General features: G+C 32.9%; 1 protein-coding gene across 1 annotated transcript in view; it reads right to left on the bottom strand.

Annotated features, from left to right (window-relative positions):
• LOC129229473 (uncharacterized) overlaps window positions 1-22633 on the bottom strand; it is a 99212-nt gene that overhangs the window by 64139 nt on the left and 12440 nt on the right. The window contains exons 3-9 of the mRNA XM_054863787.1: window positions 19677-19794; window positions 17410-17475; window positions 11090-11155; window positions 10621-10802; window positions 8837-8913; window positions 4646-4719; window positions 2001-2158 (exon numbers count right to left, since the gene is read on the bottom strand). Coding sequence (XP_054719762.1) covers window positions 2001-2158; window positions 4646-4719; window positions 8837-8913; window positions 10621-10802; window positions 11090-11155; window positions 17410-17475; window positions 19677-19794 — 741 coding nt within the window. The remainder of the gene's footprint in view (window positions 1-2000; window positions 2159-4645; window positions 4720-8836; window positions 8914-10620; window positions 10803-11089; window positions 11156-17409; window positions 17476-19676; window positions 19795-22633) is intronic.

Raw genomic sequence — 22633 nt, forward strand, 5'->3', positions numbered from 1 at the left:
ATTCTTTAGGCAAGTTCTGTAAAAGCTGGAAGCAGATACAGTCCTCAGGATATTCGGGATATGTAACCTTAATTCGATCAAACAATCGTTGTAAACGGGCCGCAAAAAGGGAAATATTTTCATTTCTTTCAGGTTTTGAATTTTGCAGTTCCAAGAACAGCTGCATCCGGGCGCATTTGTTATCCGGGTAGAAGAACAATTTCAACTTTTTCCATGATTCTCGGGGATCTTCACAATTTTCGATAATCTTCCTAAGTCGTTGCTCAATATTTAAGAAAATCATAGAAACTGCTGCTCTCCTCCGAACATGGTAATCTTTAATATCCGCTTTTGTGATTCCTTCCTCTTTGTTCTCGATCGGTTCTTCTTCTTCACCAATAACAATTTTCCAGCAGTTCCTGTCCATTAGCAGGAACTTGAGGTTTGTCGCCCATTCGACATAATTCGAATCATTCAATTCTTCAATTTTAACTGTTTGGGTGGACATAGTTCTTTACTGGACAAAAATTTCGTATCGTTTTCAATTCAGAAATTATTTCATCTCTTCGCTTCGATGAGATCGCTCAAAAAATTAATTTCCAAATTTCTAATCGATATTTCATCCAACAACATTTCTTCTTCAAATTCACTTTCTTCAAGCTGACGAAATGTGAATAGGGAAGGGCAATCTGGGCCCATAACCCTCTTGTTGACCTAACAAATTTTGTCTAACTCCCGCAAGGAAGGTAAACACTAAGTTTAGCAGATGCCTTCTGTTTCACATTTCTGTAGCTATCAAGTGAATGAAATGTCAGAATTCAAGTTGTATGGCTAAATCATTTTATTTATAATTATCCTATAATTAACAACTGTAAAATACAAAACTATAACATTGGTAAAATGTATAAACAAATATGAGGAATTTCAACTCTCAAAAACATCCTTCATGTTCCAAAAGAACATCTTCAAAAACACATTTGATACCCTAATTTGACTTATCCTAAAAAATGTTTCAAAAATTTTAAGTCCCTAACTCTCACGGCGAAACTCTAAAAGCCATTCCCTAAGTGCAGGACGTCGCCACAACAGCGAACGATCCTCTCAAAAATACGACTTATCGTCAGTCGAAAATGAGAAACGCGAGCAGAAGAAGTGATCTCCTTCTCATTTCACCCTGCTTATATAATACAGCGCACTCTATGCACGTCACGCCGGATATGCCTACGTAAGAGCTCAGTCTGGATGCTTCCAGAACATTCGATTTGCCGCGGAGCTATCGGGAGATTACATCATCTCCGCTCATGCTCTGACGTCACATCCTTCTTCCTGACGAAACACGTCGTTCGAAGTCGCTCTGATGTTTACAGGTTGATTCTCCCGTACGCGAATTGAAACAAGCGTCCTTTAAGGGACAAGATTAACTGCCTTTTCATTACTAAAGAAATACAAGTGAGTAAAAACATTTACACTTAGTTTTCACTTAGCTTTCAAATAGAATTGTTGAGAATATTTCTCAAATAGACATTTTTGGCTATCAAGATGGCTTCATTAGAACCAGGTTGCAATCTCGCGCAGAAATGCCAAATTTTGGACACAAAAATAAGTTTAAATTCTAAACTTTTGTCATTATTTATAAACTGTAGTTTGTTTATTTTGTTTTCTTGTGCTTTGTTTCATTAGTTTCTTAAATAAAATGCTTTCTAAACTTTATTTTTGTATTTTTTAAATCATATCGTTTAGGTCTGTCAAAAATGTAAAATATGCAAAACTTCAAAGAGCGGTAGAGCCCTCAAGATGACACGCAATTCCATTTTTTTTACCTTTTTCGTGATCTGTGAAAAATTTCGCAAATTTTGACACCTCTTGTGATAGTGTAGCTCAAAAATTTTTTTTCTCATATATGGACGGGACACCATACTGTGCATGCGGATATTTACTGCAAAACAAATACAGGTGTCAGAACCAGCCTGAAAGAATTAGACTACAAATGATCAGACAGCCCAAGCGTACAATTTACTCACGAGCATATTTCGCCATCTCTTTCTGCAATGACTTTGGTACTCACAGCATCCTTCAGCTGGAACACCATGCCAGCCCTGATTGCTCCAATAATAGAGGGAGTACCACCCTCCTCCCTCATCTCCACATCTTTTAGATACCGATGAGTGTCTCGGGTCACCTTCAAATAAAAATTATGATGATCTGAAACTCAGCCTTTTGCATAAATTGTATGAGGCAATGATAGGCAAAGAAATGTAAGTAGATGGGTTGAGTAAAATCCTCGACTGATTTTCGTTGATTTTTTTTTTTTTTTTTTGAATCAGGTTGCATACCGCCGTGCTAAGTGCAAAAGTCGCATCTGCAGCCAAGTTCAAAATGAGAAATTGCCAATTAAAGTTTTTCGCCTTCATGTATCTGATTCAGATGCAACTTTTCAAGAACTTTTTTAAGAAATATATCCCATTGACAAATGATCATAAAACATTGCATTTAGGTCAGGTGAAATGGGTGACAAAGCACCACATGGTGATCAAAACACAATTTTGATAAAAAGTGAAGATACGACTTTTGCGCTTAACACGGCAATATAGCAGTATGTATCATCTCTTGCACCAAAACAGAAGAGATGTTCTCCTTTAGTATCTCCTGTACTGAATATGTCGTTTTAAATTTTGGCACTGACATCCTTTTGCTTCTTACTGCCTCAGAAACTGTACGATAATATATGATTTACACTACAAAAGCAGGAAAACTAAATTTTTGACTTAGATGGGTGTTTTTGATAGGCCACTTCGAGATAATCGAGTTCAGCTGTGGGGTTGTTCATAAATTGTGTCACATTTGTTAAAAATATTTTTGACCCTATGTTTCCAGCTTTGTAAAAAAGGGTCACACTGAACCATACCCCTCTCCTTCTCAGCCACGCTATATTACATTAACATATACTTGTAGTTTAGAATCAGGACACTATCATATTTCAAATTCAGTTTTTAAACTTTAATAAATTGTGTTTTAATAACAATAATGATCATACTTTCAGTTCAATACCATCATAAGTGCAACTTTTTAACTTTTAAATTTAAGGTTGTATTGCAGTGCTAACACATTGGACTTTGAAATGAAATACAATTAAACTAGTTTTTTTCAGTAAGTTACTGTCCTCCCTGGCTGTAGGGCAGTAACTTACTGAAAATACCGTGCCTTGCCTTCAATCTTCTGAGTTGAACCGAACCATTGCTTCGGTCACTCGTCTGGTCACAGCTAATTCTACATTAGCTACCAGTTTGTTCGGCACTCTTGGCTTCCTTAAGAGGTTTTACACCTCCAGCTCAGTCTCTTCCTATGCCGGGCTGTTGAGTGCTAAGTTGGTGGAGCTTTTATTTTTTAAATAATCATTTTTAAGTGTTCTTTCATCAAGAAACTAAGATGAGCACTTTTATTAACAATAAATAAATGTAGTTTTCTGCAAACATTACTATCACATGTCAGCATGAGATTTACTGATTGAGAGAAAATGTTGATTGCATTGAGAGTAGCATGAGATTACTGACTGTACAAAGTAAAAACAGAACAAAAAGTTTTGAAAGTACATAAAACTAAATGAAATACAAAAGAAAAACTCTTGCAGCTAATATTCACATGCAGTGATATTCTCAGCATGTTTTCCAAGGGTATACTCCTAGTAATCCATTATGCACAATATGTGAGCGCGTTCATTTAAATAATATGTCATAATATGAAAATTTTTGAAACTTGAGGGTATACGTTAAATGTATAAAAAATGTTTGAGAGCATACGGCTTATATGGAGAACCCTATGGGAACACCACTCTTCACACGACATTAATATCATTTGATAAAAAATACGTACATATTTTATTATTTTAATTCCTTTTACTAAATGATGGTTTAAGTAATATTATTATTTTTTTATTTTTGAACAATTATACACATGTATACAATGTTGCAAATTTTCTTGGGTAGATACTTTTCTCCATTAACATATTGTTTTTAGAAAACCTTAAAATTTTTATAAATTAAAGGGGTACTAACAATCAAAAAATACATTTTAATCAAAAGTGCTCCTAAATTAGCCAGCTGACCACAGGCTCCCAACTAAATTTGTAAATTTTCATGTCCAGATAACATAATATTATTTTATTTAAACAATAAGAATATTGGCTCAAAGAATATGGAACAAATTTTGAATTTATTTGGGAAAATAAGGAAAGGGGAGAAAAATAAATCATCTGTCAGAAATCAACTATAAACTATTTGTAAAGACAAAATTAGAAAAGAAAAAAAATGAGGAAGAAACTAGTAGTATTAAAAATAATCATCATAAGCACTAATCAGCCCACCCGATTAATCGGTCAATTATCAACAGAGAATTAATCGGTAATCTGCCAATTTGCTTATCAGCGCATTCTAATATAGAACTTGATATATTTTGCTTTACATTCATGAAAGAAAAATAAATATCAAGAAATAACAAGACTGTATAATAAATAACAAGATATTATTTAAAACCACAGCAGTTTGCATTTAAATAAGATGTTATCATTTGAAATGAGTTTGAGATATTAATATATATTTGAAAATGAATTTATATATTTTCAGAAAATAATAACTAAATTATGTATGGATTGAGATATACAAGAACGTACAAAAAATATGGTGCCACCGCCAGGTTCTTGAGGAACAGGATTCTTGAACAGTGTCTTTTTAGCTGCCAAAATACCTAAAAAAAATAACATTGAATGCAATTTTTTTATTTTTCTTTTCTTTTCTTTTCTTTTTTTTTTTTTTTTTTTGAGGTGGGGGGGGGGGAGTGTAAACATTAGTAAGATTTCATTTTTTCAATAAAAAATATTTTTTAATAGAAAAAAGTTAAGATCCCTCCTACACATCCCCACATGTGGTCACTACGAGTAGTACTATTGGAATTTGAAACTGAAGCCAGTTAAAATAGCTTAAGATGATCATTAATTCAAAATAGAGATAATTCCCAACACAAAATTCAACATAATTCATTTATTTTGAGGATCATTAGAACACATGGAATCAAAGACCTAAATACAAAATTCATTTGAGGAAATCTAGGATCTAGGTGGGATTGGTACGGAAAACCAGGTCATATATCAGTGTTGCCAGATTGGGGGAAATTTCCCCATTTTGGGAAAATCTTGTGCTCCCTGGGGAAATTTTGGGAAAATGGGTTTTGAGGGGAATTCTTTGGGGAAAATTTCTTCTTCTTGGGAAAACCTGAGGAAAAAAGAATATTTTTTTGAATTTAAATTCGTGTCTTTACATCTGGTAGTTATTGTTTGTATCAAACAGCGTTGGTTTAGCTTTGCTCAAACTTACGGAATTTGCATTTTGCATATTGTGGAATATTATTCTATGGAATTTGCATTAATGTTATGCCTGAGTGACTAGTTGATACGTGAAATGGGTAAAAGTAAGTGAGTGTGATGAAGAATGTTCTTGGATAAATATATACAAAGTTCATTGTTCAAATGTACACACAGAAGCAGAGTAGTAAATGCAAGTAGAAAAGGATATTCCACTATTCTTATCTCTCGGTTAGGCGCGTTGATTTATGAGGACAAAAAAAAAAAAGGAAAAAAGCGAAGAAGGGAAAAATAAAATGAAATTGGAGAATTTTATAAGAAAATTTGGTTATTTGGATTTTTTTTTTTTTTTTTTTTTTTTTTTTTTGTCAAGAGACAAAAATATCATAAGAAGTCGATTGATTTCATGAAAATATTAGTGGAAAAATACTTTTTGAATTTGGGGAATTTTGATAGAAAACATCGTTTTTTGAGGAAAATTTGGACAGGAAGTGGGGAAATCTGGATTTGACCATCTGGCAACACTGTCATATAGCATTTGGATGAAAGGAGACTTCCACTTTTTTCCTTGAAAAGGTTTTAATCATTAGGTTGTAACTAAAAAAATGCACACCTCTAAGTCACTTTCAATATCCAGCTTTGCTTAATACATGTGTGCTAATGCAGAAAATCTAAATTCACAAAAGGATTAGGACGAAAATTGCACTAAAAGCCTTAAAAATATATTTAAAAAATAATAACTGTGAAACTACCTACTAGTGACTACTAAATTTTCCTGTTTCAATTTCTTTACAGTCAAGCCACTTCTGAAATCTTTCTATGCCTCCGCAAAAGGGCCACTCCCAAGTTTAGAGCTCTTGAATTAAAACATTATTACGGGGCAGAAATAAACAAAAACAAGCTGATGTGTGCCTCACATGACTTCTTTTTACTCCAATTTAATGTCATTTTCTCATTATTGGTAATTTCACTCCAATTTAATGTCATTTTCTCATTATTGGTAATTTCAATGTGATTTAATAGTTTACTCTAAATATCACCAGCAGTGGTCAAATTGAAACCAGATTTTTTAAAAAAAATCGCCAAATTTGTCGCCAAGTTGGCGACAAACACCACTTTAGTTTACATTGAAAATAACAATGATTCCCCCCCAAAAGGGGCAAAAGATCCCCTTAGAAACACCCGAATGCAACCAAAAGGCGAGGTGCAAAACCAGACCCCACTAGGAGTCTACATACCAAATTTCAACTTTCTAGGACATACTGTTCTTGAGTTATGCAACATACATAGGCACATCCGCACATATGCATATCCACACATACCTACATACGTACATACAGACGTCACGAGAAAACTCGTTATAACTAACTCGGGAATCGTCAAAATGGATATTTTGCGTGTCTATGCATTCTTAGGCACTTATTCACGTGTGGTCGAGTCGAAAAAAAAACTCAACATTCATTTAGAGGTGAGCAAAATGGAAATTAGGGTCGATTTTTGAGTGAAAATTTTTTTGTGAATACAATATTTTCTTTTTTGAAAAAGGAAGTAAAAAAAACCACATAGAGAGAGTACCTAACTGGTGCTGTTGAAATTTTTTAACTCTGAAACGAAATGACAATAGGTTCAAATCCAATGCACAGAATGTAGTGAGGAATCTCATACGTGCAAAATTATGCATCCCACAAAGCGTTGACAGTTAAGCTGGTCAGAAGAATCAAAAAATATTGCTGGTTTATTGTCCCCAAATCAAAAACACAACAAAACATTCTAAACCACCTAGCTTTAGATAAGAATTGATACCAACAACATTTGTGGCAATGAGAAGTTAAGGGATGTAAGTGGACATTTTCAAGTTTTGAGTATAATGTGTTTTAAGTTGCGGGCTCAATAGGCTTTCATTGATTTTTTTTTTCTAAAGCACCTGCCCGGGCTACTAGTACCCAAGACAGAGGAGAGGATCACCTACCATTTGTGCTGTTCATCTCCAAATTTTTAATTTTTCCACTTACATCCCTTTGTTTCTCACTGCCTCATTTGATAACATACGATTCACATTAGAGGGGAAAGTAAGGTGGGATATCCAAATCTGACCAAAATTTTAGATGGTATTTTAAAATTTTAGTGGGAGTATTATTTTTCTTTTTTTTAAATTTTATTTTTTATTTCTTGAACATTTCAGACAATTATTAATTTCAACTAAGTGTTTGCAAAGCATGTAGCCTACAACTTATTTAACAAGCATAACATTGAAAGAGAATGTTCCATTTGTTTGCTAGAATAAATTATAATATTTTATTACTTTAGAAATAGATTAATTTTTAAATAATTAACATTAAAATTGCTTAATATCTGCTACATAGGAAATATTAGTTTTTTAAATCAATCATTTACTAAATGGTGTGCTAATAAAATACTAAAAATGTATATGAATGCCTCCAAAAAAAAAAGTCCGAGAATGGCGACAAAATATGCCGACAAAAGCATTTTAATGCAAATAGGAGCAGAAGAAAATTTAAAGTTTCAAAGGGTGTTTGAGCATTCAGCAAACCCGAATAAAGCTATTTTCAATTTTTCCCTGCTGTTTCTTCATGGGTATTCTTTCATTCATTGATAATAAGATGGCAGCTGAAATTACAGTAAGCCATTCCATTTATACTGGCTATCTTAAAAAAAAAATGAAAACTCCGAGATGAGAAATTTGGAGATACTTTTAAAATGTTTGACCTCTAATGTTGATCAGTGGGAGCAGAATGCAAATGGATTTTAACTAATTGAGATTTTAGAAAAAATTGCAGGAATTGTGCAATCCCACATCCTAGTGCAAACCCAGTGATAAGGGGATATACATTAATCACATAAAAATGATTTTGGCAAATTTTTGCCCCCCCCCCCCATCTTACATAAGATTCCATTTTGATTTTCAAAATAATGAAATAACGAATCTTACATCACTGGAATCGTTATTAAATTCACTGTTAGTAATTATTTTTAAAAAACCTTTTTGCGCAAAGAAATATTTACTAAAAGGAATCTAGACTGCATGTTTTCTAGACAAATATTTTTTGTATATGATGCAATACTAATTAAAAATAAAACATGCCATACACAGTGTGATTCTTTTTTTTTTTAAACACTATTCATTCTTTGAAAAACAAGTAAAAAACTGCTCATTCAAATACGTTTTTTACCTTCCAGAAGCAAATGAAATATTATCACTGCCAAACCACTTGACCGCATGATTTCTGATATAAGATATCGACTTGGAAAACATTACGTAAGAATGAGTCTGACCCTCCCCCCAAGTAAGGGTATGCAGAGATTTTTTCAACCCCCCTCCCCCTCAGGATCCTTACGTAATTAATAAATGGCCCCTAATGATGATGATAATGGCATAAGTATTAGCAGCATTCAATGATATTTAACTTTCAAAACGTCTTCAGAAGAAAACTCTGAGAAACAAATGCTTTCAAAGCACATTATTCAAGAGTCATTGATACAGACCTGGAGTATCTGGTCCACCAGCAAATTTGTGAGGAGACAGGAAGACAGCATCCTTATAGGCAAGCCCTTCATTTTCTCTGAAATGACAAAAAAAAAAAAAAATTCAAACGTATCTTTACACAATAAAAATAGCATATAATTGTACAATACTAACTTATAGTGTAAGTTATAATTTATTATTATTTATTTATTTGAAGAAGTATTTTATTGATAATAAAATTTTAAAAGTTATGTTAGAGTTTCTTAAATTTCAAAATGCCAAATATTATTCAAGGAGCTCTGTTAAAGAAAGGTTACCCAGAATCCCAAAACATAAGTAAGCAAATTTCATCTGCAAGGTGTAAAAAAAAAAAAAGAAAAAAAAAGAAAATGCTGTTTTCTTACATTCAGAGCAAAATTGTTTATAAAAAATAAGAAAAATGTGAAAATTGAGAACTAAGTTTGTGAAAAACTTTTGAAGTAAAGCTTTTACTTTTATTTTTAATCGCTCCTCATGTTTCAATTTTACATTTGAATGGAATTTTTCATGTTAATGACTTTTTCCTTTTATTTGGTATATTGTTTTATATACACTAAAACCCCTCTAAAGCAGACACTAACGGGACAATATTTTTTGTCCGCTATAGAGGGGTGTCTGCAGGACAGGGGTTTGATGATGTTATTTGCCTTGGAATCAGGGAACTAAAAATTGTCCGCATAAGAAAGGTGTCCGCATTTGAGGGGTGTCCGTTAGGAGGGGTTTTACTGTAGTAATGGCTTAATTTCATTATTTGGTCTTTGTTTTAAAAGAATCATTTTAATGTAACTTTTATTCTTGTTCAAAAATTAACCACTGAATTTTTAATTACTACAATCTTGATTTTTGCAATGTTTGAGAAGAAGATAAGTACTTTGTTTTGACCGATACCCCGTTAATACTCAATGCCTGTCGCTTTCTCACTTTTAACTAAAGTGAACCCAAATCCAGGGAACAAGGACAAGTAAATTTTGGTATGGAGGATACTGCCATCTATCGAAGGTATCAGAAGTTAAGTCCGTTTCTAAAAGAGTTTCTAAGATATTTACCTAATTCACTGATAAAGGCACATGTTGTATGTAACTTTCAAACATCATATGTACCTTAAGTTAGAACTTTATGTAATAATATTGCTCATTTGGAAGAAGAGTGAACAATACAAGAGTAAAATTTCACAAGGGAAGCGTTTGAAGTTGAACTCTTCAGGTAATTCGCATTAGGAAAAGTAAGTTTGCTCTGCTTCCCAGTGGTTAATATTCGAACAAAAAATCTGTCATTATTTTCCAAAGAAGACAACGTCCCTAGAAGGTCTTTAAGCGAAAAAAAAAAAAAGAAAATTAAAAATTTTGTTTTGTGGCCTCTTATTTTCAAACAAGCGATATATTGTGAAATACACCGCCAGCTCAGTCATTTAAAACAGAGGACTGCAGTTTCGTGCTTATTAGCGCTCATCAGCCCGGCATAGGAAAGCGACTGAGCTGGAGATGGAAAACCTCTTAAGGAAGTCAAGAGTGCCAAACAAACTGGTAGCTAATACAGAATTAGCACTGACCAGACGAGTGACTGAAGCAATGGTTCGATTCAACTCGAATTTTGAAGGCAAGGCAGGAATATTCAGTAAGTTACAAAGTGTTGGAAATGACTGAACTGGCGGTGTATTTCACGTATTTCTGCCTTAGCCCTGACTTAGGGTGTAATTTAATTGAATAAGCGATATATTGTTTTCGAAAAATGTTCACATCAAAATAAACACTAACAAATGACTTACCCTGTAATAACAGGATTCATGTCAATTTTGACATAAGGACCAGCACAAGCGTAATCCCAAAAAGACAATGCTCCATATCTGTGAAGAAGTATGGAAACGGCTATGTCATCAGTCAAGATGCCTGTTATGTTTGAAGCCGCACTAAAACTTCCTATCAAGTGGCAACTTTTTCCGGAATATTTCTACAAAAAAAAAAAAAAACAATAAGAACTCTTTAAATTAGTAAAAATATTCGTAATGTATTTCTGCTATTGCACAACTATTTTGAACATTAAAGAATACAGTCAGAAATCCATATATCAGAGTAGCAAATTGTCAGAAAAATATTCGATGTATAGAAATTTCGATACATAGAAGCAATTTTAGTTTATCATTTCTTGCTCCTAAAATATTTAAAGTTAAGGTTAATTGTCGTGTATGAAATTAGAGTGAAAGTTTTCTGAAAGTTTCTGCAACAAAATATAAATACCTGGAGTTCATTTTCAAGGCACTTTAGATCAACAAGTCCATTTACGTCTTCCTTAATTCTAATGACCTAAAAGAATGAAAGAAGGTTGGGAATGGATCACAGAAGAAAATTTTTTATACTAAAAAAGGGGGGAGGGGGAGATAATGTGATTAGGATTAGCATGGAAAAATTCATGCCTCTTGGCACATTTAGAATTCAATTTCAATTTACTACATTTAATGTCAACATTGTTTGACCAATTCATACATCAAATGATGTATGAATTGGTCTAGTAAATGGTTAATTCCCTTCTCAGCTATGTTTAAAATAGTTTTTTAGTTCCCAGCCAAAAGTTTTTCAGAAATTTCCAATTTTCAACACATTGAAAAGAACGCATAAAGTAGACAAGAGAAGTAAATATAAACAAAAGAAGGGAAAAAAAACTTAAGCAATATTTCATTTAAACAATTTACTTCAGCTTATTTAGAATTTAATTACAATTCACTAGATTGAAAACCAGTATTGTTTGATCAATTAAAAACCAGTCATGTCTAGTAAATGGTAGATTCCATTCTTCGCTATGTCTAAAATCTTTTTAAATTTCTTTAATTCCTAGTCATACGTTTTTCATGAATTAATGACTTTTAACGCATCGAAAAGAATTCTTAAATAACACAAAAGTTGTAAATGTAAACAAAAGAAAAAACAAACAAATTTCTTAATTTTTAAGCAATATTTCTTTTAAACATATCACTTTAATTTTCACCAAACATAAGCCTTTTGGAAATGGATTTTGTAATCAAATATTTAAACTAGAGTTAGAATTGAAAGAGTTATTTGAATAACTCTTTTGACTTTAACTCTTATCAAATTATTCAAAACTACCCCAATTCATCAGAGCTTCATTTTTAGGAATCTTTCTATATTTTAAGGAAAATCTTGCTCACTTTATTTTCAACTTGTTTCTGTAATTTAGTTGGCTCCCCCCACCCCTCTTTCTTCTATTAGCCTTTATTTTTCTTTTCAGAAATTTTGTGTTCTTTTTCTTCATTCTTTACAGTTATAGAATTTGCCATTTCTTTTCTGGCCTCAGTTGCTTAACCTTCCGCCAATCACATACCTTCTTGTGTAGGTTCTGTACCAGTGAAAAAGCGTTTGAACATGGTTCGCAAGGGTGGACTAGCCAGGTCGGCTAGTCGGGGATCCCCGACTGGGTCAACAGCCGAGTGAGCCACTTTCAGCAATTTTTTTACTGAACTTAATTTAAATTCACACCTAACATTTTTTTAAATCATAATAAAAAAAAATAATAAATAAATTTAAAAAAAAATAAATTTGTTTTCTCTATGTGTAAAAAGAGTTTGAAAACCAGTTTATTCTTTTTCCATTCCTTAGTAGGGACCAAAGTAAATAGCTCCCCTAAGTCTACACGTCTGAATGCTTTCCTCTCATCAACTTTCTCTCTAGTTTTTAGACTTTGGGGACCATGGCTCCCACATTGAGGAAACGGAGGGGGGTCAGAGAAATTGGGGGTTGACGCGGCCTGAAAAAGGGCCCGAGACGAAAAAAGAGGGTTAAAACTTTATATTTGTACATCTATTATCTAAAAGAAGTACTTTTGACTGAAGGAAACAACCCCATTGAGGAACTTGATGCAAGAACCAGTTACGTCCAAACTTTTCCCTTTTTTTTAAATTCAATTTTTGCATGGGGAGAATATTGATGTTCCGATAGGTGCAAAAACGAGACACAAATATAAGATCATACCTCTGCGTTGTAGTAAATATTGTGGGAAGATATTAGCCTTTCTGTCGGACACTAGTGTTGTTTGTTGGTCTTACCAAAAATGAGTGAATCTGGACTTACCAGGTTCTTGGATCAAGTCCCCTTATTTGAGTTTTTCAGATTTAAATATCGGAAAATTGCCAGACAAAGTCTTAAAATCTTTGCCGGTCCCTTAAAATTACTAAAGATAGCTTAAAATTTCACTGATAGAAATTTCCATGGGAGACCTCCGTAACCCTTTTATCTGCACTGTAGCCTAAAATTGATTTCAGTTTCAGAAAAAAAATACCCAGAGGGAACTAGTGTTTTCCTCAGACCAATAAAAAAAAGTGCAGTGCGCGTTCTGATAAAAGGGTACTTTTTAAGAGAAATTTTGTCCAATAAAAAAGGTGCTTCTTTTACTTTTTAGTATAGGTGCTACAAAGTTCAAGTGTTTTCGATCATAATTATTTTTAAAATATTTAAAAGCTTTTTGATATTTACAGGGTGGCGACAGGAACTGTGAAAAAAGTTCCCTGACTTTTCCCTGATTAGGTTCATCAAATTTCCCTGATTTACGTTACCAATGATAATGGTTTCCTTTCTTTGCTCTACTTGAAACCCACTGTATGTTTGTAAGAAATGCAGTATTTTAAATGTTTTAAGTTTTGTAAAGCTGTTGAACTAAAGAAATAATTTTAAAAAGATGCTGTTTTTTTAATAAAATGTTTAAAAAAAACATATCAAGTCAATTTTTTGGGGAAAACACCCTACAAAACAGTATATTAAATTTTTCTATATGGAAAATTATATAAAATTAAAAAAAAAAAAAAAAAAACTTTACTTCCAGTAACCACTTAGCATAAGAATTTTAAGAAACTATTAAAATCACTCTTAAAAACATATGTGTATTTATGATAGAATTAAAAATTAATTGAAATTATTTTGAACTAAATTTTCAAACAGTATAATAATTGTTGCAAGAAAAACAAGTAATAGTGAAATAATAGAAGTAATGTGGTTATTCTTATATAAGTAATTGATATATTTATGCAAAACAGATGAAACCTTTTGACATCCATTCATAGGGAGCTTTTCTCTAATCAAGAACATAGGTTTTAATGAACACAAGTTAACTCTATTTCAAATGATTTCAGTATGCATCGAAAAAAATCTTAGGTTGCTTTTGTAACAAACAGCTTTAAAATGCAAGGGGAAAAAAAGAAATTGGTTAATTTCAAAATATATTAAAGAATACAATTTGGTTTTAAAATAAAAGAATCATTTAAGCCTGAAAAAAAGAAAATCTTTCTAATCTGCAGTGACAGAAAATAACGGCAAAAAAAAAAATTTTTTTATTCAAAGTTCAGTTTTAGCAATTACATTAAAAACGTGAAGAAGTAATAACTTTTAAGCTTTCATCAGTATTAATTCAAAAAACAAAGATTTCTTCTTGAAATCTTAATTACAATATGCTTATCACTTCTAGACAATGAAATAAAGGCAAACGAGCTAAGTCATTAATGAGGGGTTCCTCTTTGCCTGTAGGGTTATTTATTTTGCGTAATATTGAAAGCGTGAAAGCAAACTTCAAGCTAGGTAAAATAAACAACTTTACAGACACAGAAGCAATTTTAGGAAGTTCATCCTGTGGTTAATAAGTAAAATGCAATACTTTGACGTTGAGGAAAAAAGATGCACAAATATGCGGCAGGGTATAATCGCACCTCATTAATTTTAACTTTTTTTTTTTGAACAGATAATTGGCGGAAAATGCATAGAGAATTAGGGTGCTTAATTTTGCAAAGCAAAAAAAAATTTTTTTCTTCATAAAATCAATTTTCTCTGATTTTTGTTATTTTTTCGAAATTCCCTGATATTTCCCTAACTTTTCCCTGATTAATAATGTTCCCTGACTTTTCCCTGATCTGTCGCCACCCTGGTTTAGTTTTAAAGGTAATGCTAAAAACATTCAGATATATTCGAATCATATTCCTATGGATAAGTGATTGAAACAAGGGAGTGATGTTTCAAGGACAGGCTTGTGTGAATGTTTACCTTTTGGGGGGAAAAAATCGCTTTTGTGAAGTTTTGTTTAAACTTTGAAGAGGCAAGGAGGGTTGATTAAGTTTAGGGTCAAAGGTTAGCTTAAAAGAGGTAAGGCACGGCACCCTCTAAAAAAATCTTAGGGGAAACACTTGGGAAAACTGGTTTTTTTTTCCTTTTAATATTCCCAAACATATTATAAGACAATGTTTTTAAATTTTCAATGTCGGCAGAGTCACCAGATTCCTTGTGGTAACTGAATAGTAGTTTAAAATTGGGTCAAATATACTTCAGTTTTTAAATGCTTCAAAATGAGATCACTGAGTTTTCCACTCTCTCAAACGTGATCAAAGATATTTTTGCATTTTTTAATAGTTCAAAGTCGAAACGTTTTCGTAGAGAGCTCCTGATGCTTCTCTGTTCCATTAATTTTACCAAGGGTAGCCTAAAATTGCACTTATAAAACTCTCCATTTTGAAGAAATTCTGGGAAGAGCCTCCGACATTTTATTGTAAACAAAGATAGACTTAAATAGACTTCAATTTTGGGAAAAAAAATAATAAAAAGACAAAATCGTGGGGAAACCCCTTTTTTTTCTTCTTCTCTAACGTTACCGAAAATTGTAAAATTGCGGTTTTTGACATCAACTTTGAAAATATCGCTTGGAAGGGAACTATAGAACCCCTTCTTCCTATTCTTTTCTCCTTAAGCCTATATAGATCAACCAATTTCGAAAACTTTCTGGGGGAATTACCTGATTCCTCCCCTTCCTCGTGTCCTTCCGATGTTGTCAGTATAGAAGAATAAAGATGTGCCTTTTCAGACTTATGACCATTAGCAGGGGCCTATTGGCCAAATGGTTTTTCGGGGCCCCTTTGTAGTTAAACCTCACCAGTGATAGGAACAGAGGACCCAGAGGGGTTATGTTATGCAGTCAACCCTTACAATTTTAACCATTGGCTAAAACAGTTTAGGTCATTTGGGGGCCTCTAAAAATTGGGGGCAATATGCCATGGCCTAGTTGGCCTATTCAGGAATCAGGCCCTGACCATTCGTATCTTTCTTTCAAGGTACATAAAAAATGTGTCAGTGGTAGCTTTATTTTAAGTTTCACAATTTTCTTTTTTTAGAACTTTAAAATTTGATTTAGAAACTTAAAGGAAACTAGGAACTAGTGGTAGTTTAATGTCTCAGCTTGACTCGGAAGAATCGAGATCTGGTACTGTTTGATTTAACTTTTTTAATTTACAGAGGAGGGCCAAAATATTATTTTGCCGACAGGGACAAAGTCAGCCAGTCCCCCCCTGATGGTTCGTATTCCTATTTTGTTAACAGATTTCTCATTGGTATTCGGTTAAACGGCGAAATTTGATTTTTAAGCTGCTTGCTTTTCTGCCTCATGCTCTTATCGGATATCTTTTTAACTGTTTCTTTTTGTATTGAAAAAGGAACACCGAACCTTGAAACACCGAAAAACTTTCATGCAGTAATCCGCAATTTTTTGCGATAAATCATTGTTATATCTTCATTTTACTGTTCGAGAACCAAAGTATTTATTCAATTCCCATTATAATTTAGTCTGAGCTTAACTTAAACTTAATGAGGCTCAGAGGAAATGAATCCTAAGAAGTCACTGCAGCTAACTAATATTATACACATATATAAGTTATACAAAAACATACTTTGAACTAAATTCAAACTCATTTACAGAGGTTTGACAATTTTAAATAAGCATAAAACATAAGTATTTGTATTTTTGTAAAAGATGATATTTACTTATTTAATTATTATTATTAATTTATTTAATTTTTTTTTTTTTTTTTTTTTTTTTTGTGTTTAATATGGGATATCATATAAGTATTTCTAATAATGTGCTATCAACTTCAAAATTCAAAGTCAATATGGAGATGTGAAAATGTTTGTTCAGTGAGGAAGGTGAATCTCATTTCCTTTAAACAATACGATGCAATTCAGCACAGCAAGCTTTTTGATAGATTTGCTAATTTGGTAAACCAAGTTTGGAACAAAAATATTCAGAACAAAAATTTTTGAGCAGTAAGTCAAATTTCAATTATATTGGAAGTAGAGTAGTGTAGACCGAGACTAGCTCAGTCACTTCCTATGCCGGGCTGATGAGTACTAATAAGCAAGAAAATGCAGTCCTCCGCTGGAATGACTGAGCTGGCATATTTCATGTATTTCTGCCTTAGCCCCAGCTATACAGCGGTAACTTATTGAAAATAGAGTAGTGTAGTTTGTATTTCCATTAAATATAATAAATATTCTTCCAATAAAGACCTTCATATGCATAGATATACAGCAGCATGATCATTTTCATTAGAATTTGTACATTTTAAATGAAATTGATTTTTAATATCCAAGACTATAAGCATAAAATACTTAAGTTCACATTGGAGTCAAGAAAGAAAAACAAAATAGTAAAGTGAAGCCCACACGGTAATAAAAGAAAATAAACAATCACTATAATATTTTTTTTTTTTTTTTTTTTTTTAAAGAAACTAGTTCAATACTTCAGCATTGATTTCCTTCCAAGGCAGCAAGTTTGAATGATGTTCAAATGGACCAACAAAGACAACCTGAAAAAAAAAATGTTTCCATTAGATGTATAAAAATGTATTTTTCCTAAACAATCAACAAATAAGTTAAATATGCACTTAAAATAGGAATGCACCTATAAATTGGCAATAATTGACCATTTTATGGAGTTTTTAATTGGGTATATTTCATCAATTAATCAGCAAAAGAAATTGCTTTAATTTAAAAAAATTAAGCATGCATTGAACAAGCAATTATAGGGTCATTCCATAGACTAAAGTAAGATTCATAGCAGTTTTCGTAACTCTTTTTGTTTGAAACTTTAAGCATAAAGAATAATTTATGATTGAATTTGGATTTAAAATTTTCATGGTTAATATGTGTCAATTATACCAAGAACTTGATACAAAATAATTGCAGATAGATATTTTTTTCAACAAGAATGACATTGTGGCTAACGTAACATTTGTGCAACCCAGAAAAATGCTCATGTTATGATGCAAATTTTTCTCAAAGTTCAGCTGGTCTTTAAAGAAGAAAGCTGTCCAAAAAAAAAAACAGGCTTAAAATGATTGTTTTTAGAGAATAACCCACATCATAAATTCAAGTGCAAGTACAAATGTGACGACCAGGAACAGGCTCTGAGCCCAGCTAGGCAGGTCCTAGTCAGTTTATAAGTCCCCAATGAAGATCGATGGCCCTCTTAAAGCTATCCACCCCCTTCTTGTTTCCGCCTCATCCGGTAAACTGTTCCAAGTGCATACGACCCTACTAAAAAAGTAATTTTTCCTTGTCATTGGGGACGGGGACATGGTGGTTCCCATCCAACCATCTCCGATTTGGAGGATGTTTTAGAGAGGTGCAGATATATGACTTTGGCTATAACCTACTCAAATTTTTAGCTTTCACACAAATTCAAAGGGTGCAAATGCATTTTTCAGATTTTAAGGTTTTAATTTTAAAGAGTTTATTTTAAGTTATTTATTTTTTTATTTATTTTTTTCACCTTCATTTCTTACAAACTTCAAACTCCTTTTTTACCTGATTTTAATAAGGATTATTTGGATCTGTTACCCTTTTTACAATGGGTATTTTTAGGGGACATTGTATGCATTTTAATGGGAATTTTGAACAACTGGTGTCTTTTTTATGATGGTACAGATATTTTACATCAATTAGTGGCACTTAAGAGCATTATGCTTTACACAATTAATGTAAAGTTGACAAAATCTGTTATTGAAAATACATTGTTACAATTCTGAAAGAACATAATATAAAACAGAATAAAATACAGTTAAAATTTTCAAGTAAAGGAGTTTTTAACAACCGTCATTTCATAAAAATGTTTTGACCTTTATACACAAGGGCGTGCACAGAAATTTTGGGGCTTATCAAAAATTATTTTTCTGGGCCCCCTTCCATATTGTTTGCAGCTATATTTCACGCCTGGTTTTAAATATATTGGGTCCTCTTCAAGCTCGGGCCAACAGATGTCCCTTCTCCCCCTTGTGCACGTCCCTGTTTATACACACAATTTATCTTTAAAACTAGCAAAGGAAATATTTAGAATGGGAGGGGCTCAAGCCTCCTTCTTCGCCTTTGATGGGCACCCATGCAGACGTCACCATGGCACTTAAACATAAGTTCTTGTTTCTAACACTGTTCAAGATCTAAGAAGGTTCTTCTGCCTTTACATAAGAGTTTGGTAAGACCTCATTTGGAGTATGCCGTTCAATTTTCGTCTCTTTACCTCAGAAAAGATATTTTTTTATTAGAAAGGGTTCAAATAAGGGCTACTAGACTTGTAAGAGAACTTTCAGCGTTAGGTTATGATAACAGACTTAAAAGGGTTAATATGTACAGCCTGGAGCAAAGGAGAGTCAGAGGGGGACATGATTCAGTTGTTTAAATTTGGCAGAAATTAATGGGTTGAATTTTTACACAGAAAGCAGCACAAGTGGTCATTGTTTTAAGCTATTCAAGTCTCAGGCTCACCTGGAAATTAGGAGAACTTACTGCTTTAGCAGGGTTGTGGGCACTTGGAACAGCCTACTGGAAGAGGTGGTAACGAGCAAGGGGATGGATAGATTTAAGAGGGTCATTGATCTTCATCGGGGACTAATAAAACTGACCAAAACCAGCCTACCTAGGCCCAGAGTCTGCTACTGGTCATCACATTTGGATTTATAATTATAAGATAGTTACTTTATGCAAATAACAATAAGACATTACAAATACTTACCACAGGTAACTGAAAGTTCAAAGCATGTATGAGTTTATTTACAGCACTTGTACAGCCATTTCCAGTGAAAATGATGGCATCGTGTTCACTAGCATTAATAGATTTCCTAATAATATCTCTAAAAAATGATACAGATTAAAAGCATTTGAACGAAATAATGTTTGATAAATAAAGATATTAAAAGTACAAAGTGGCAGTCCATAAATGATGTCACACTTTTTTTTCCAACATATTTTATCCCCCTCTCGCCCTTTATCACAAAGTGTCACACTTCACCTTACCCTCTCCCCTCTTCTTGACACATGGCATGCTATTTTCATTAGCATGTAATTTTATTATAAAAGAGTTTGATGTCACCTTTTTTTTCTACTACCTCTCCCTCCCCCTCATCACAAACTCACAATTTCATAAACCCTACTCCCTAACCCCCTAAAAGGGCGACATCATTTATAAACATCCCAATTTGGTAATTAGAAACTTTGAAAAATAATGTCACAAAAACATGATTACACAAACTGATAACAGCTATGGAACAGTATTGATGAGCCCTTGCACATAATAACTTAGCTTAGCTAATCTTGAGGCCTTGAGAGCAAATCAAGTTAACAACCAAAATTTTATTACTACAGTAGGCGCCACTTAATTTGATCACTTTGAGACAAATACAATTTGATAACAATAACCAAAAAGAATCCAGGAGACACAAAATATTTTTTTTCCACTTAAGGTGCATTTATTTTGGCAACCTCAAACTAAAATCACAATAACTCAACTGAACGCAGTTTTAAATTATAAATTATTAAATTAACAGAATGGAAATAACTGAATTATAAAAAGTTAAAGCTAAATTATGCAATTTTTAATCACATAGTAATAAGTGAAATAGAATATGACCGTTTTCCTTGACATTCGTAAACCAGTTTCAAAGCACATTCAGCTTTTCTATCTTTTCTAGCATGGTTTTGCTTGTTGTTTAAATTTTAATTTAACTTCGCTTTGTTTTCAATCCTGACACAATTCTTTAATAGTTTACAAAGTAATGGCAACAATGGAGGTCCTACATCAATGCCTGCAACATGTCCAGCGAATGAATTTTTTTCGGTGCAAAAGAAAGTTTTCTTAAGGGGAGTCTGTGAACACTGGGGGCGAACTTTCTGTAGCTCCATTCCTAGAAAAATTTTGAACTGCTATTGAAAACCACAAAATGCTACACAGAAAGTTAATCTCGTCAGGGTTTGCCTATGTATTTCTGTTAATTGAGGAACAAAAACGGGGGGAAAATTGAAAGTTTATGAAAAAATGATAACAATAAACGAAGATGCTGATTACAATATCTGAATTTTTTAACTTGTGTTAACATACAAGTGTTTGGGACTTCGTGATTCTGATAACATTAAGCGAATGATAACATTAACCGTGATCACATTAAGCGGCGCATACTGTATATGTATTATCTATTGGTACACCCACAGGCATATAGGATTTCTTTACGGGTAACGTGTTTGATAAAAAGAAAAAAATAAATGTAATGTATTTTCAAACTAACCTCTTACATTTTTAAAAACAGCTTAATGTTATGAAGTATGTAATTTGAGTGTGTTCCTATAATAAATTTCACTTGTCTTAACCTTTTAAGCTTAGGATAGTAGAGTAGTCCATCATTTATTGACTAAGCACTTTGTACCACATCTATTTGTTCATCAGGGGTTGATCTAGGCAGAAATTGGGTCTGATTTGCAGTCGCTTCACAAAATTCCACATCGTAAAAGCGGTCAAGTTCAAAATTCTGCATCATAAAGCAGCTCCATTCGCTACATGTAGCAGATACCCAGCAATAAAAATTTGTTTGAATGCATCATTTTTTAAGATCTAGATTAAATCTAAGAATTTTAAGCATCTTTTTTTATTTATCACGTCACTTGCTCTTATTATACTCTTTAGGACTTCCTCAATAAAGTATGACAAATAAAAATGCTTTTATATTATGCTTTTCCAGTAAAAAAGGCAAATTCATGAAAAAAAATTTCACAAAAATAAAGAAAATTCACAAAAAAAATTTTTTTTCACAAATACGGACCCGCAACCCCCCTCCCCCCCCAAAAAAAGCTGGATCGACCCCTGTTTATATTTTATGACTGCAATGCATGCATGACTGCAAATTGTGTACTATTTATTACTATTTTTTTTATTTATACTGAAAAATATCTTGATTCACATATAAAGCTGTAAAATTAATTTTTTTGTCTGATTAATGCTATATGACAAATTCAAATTTTATAAATATAAAAAAAAGAAAACTGGGCAAATAAAAAATTTTATTTGAGAAGGTATTTTTTAGACAAATATGTCTGGCAAGCAGGCCCGGATCTAAAAAATGTTGCTCCCCCCCCCCGTCCCTGCAATAAAATCTGTAGGGCCCCTCCCAGAGGTCAGCAGTGTATATTTACAACGATAATAAGTCTTAATGCTAGTTTTTTTCAGATTTTCTTTCAATTTCTTGGCCGTTGGACCCTTTTATGGTTGTGCCCCCACCCCCACACACTGTGGGTACACAGATCTGGGCCTGCTGGCAAAATATGTAAAATTTCAAAGAATTTTTTAGCCCTGATGCAGAGACAACTACCTTTAGCCAAAAAAAACTTAACATCTAGTCAGGACTGACAAGAGGCCATTTCAGCCAAGTTGAAAACTAGGAGCTGTTTGGTAGGCCCAAAGTAAAACAAAATATATAAGATTTATTAGGGAACGGAGGACCACTGACCAAACTGGCAAGGGACCCAACTTTGCTCTTGGCAGCCCAGCATTTTGCTCATTTATTCACACGTAGCGATCGCAATACCGGTATACCGAATAGAGGTATTTCGAGAAATTTTGCAATTTCATAATACCGGTACTTGCTGAGGTAAAATACCGGTATTTTCGCTATCAGCTGAAAACAATAAATAGTTTCAATTGAA

The sequence above is a fragment of the Uloborus diversus genome, chromosome 9 (assembly GCF_026930045.1).
Source record: "Uloborus diversus isolate 005 chromosome 9, Udiv.v.3.1, whole genome shotgun sequence".
NCBI classification, from domain to species: domain Eukaryota; kingdom Metazoa; phylum Arthropoda; class Arachnida; order Araneae; family Uloboridae; genus Uloborus; species Uloborus diversus.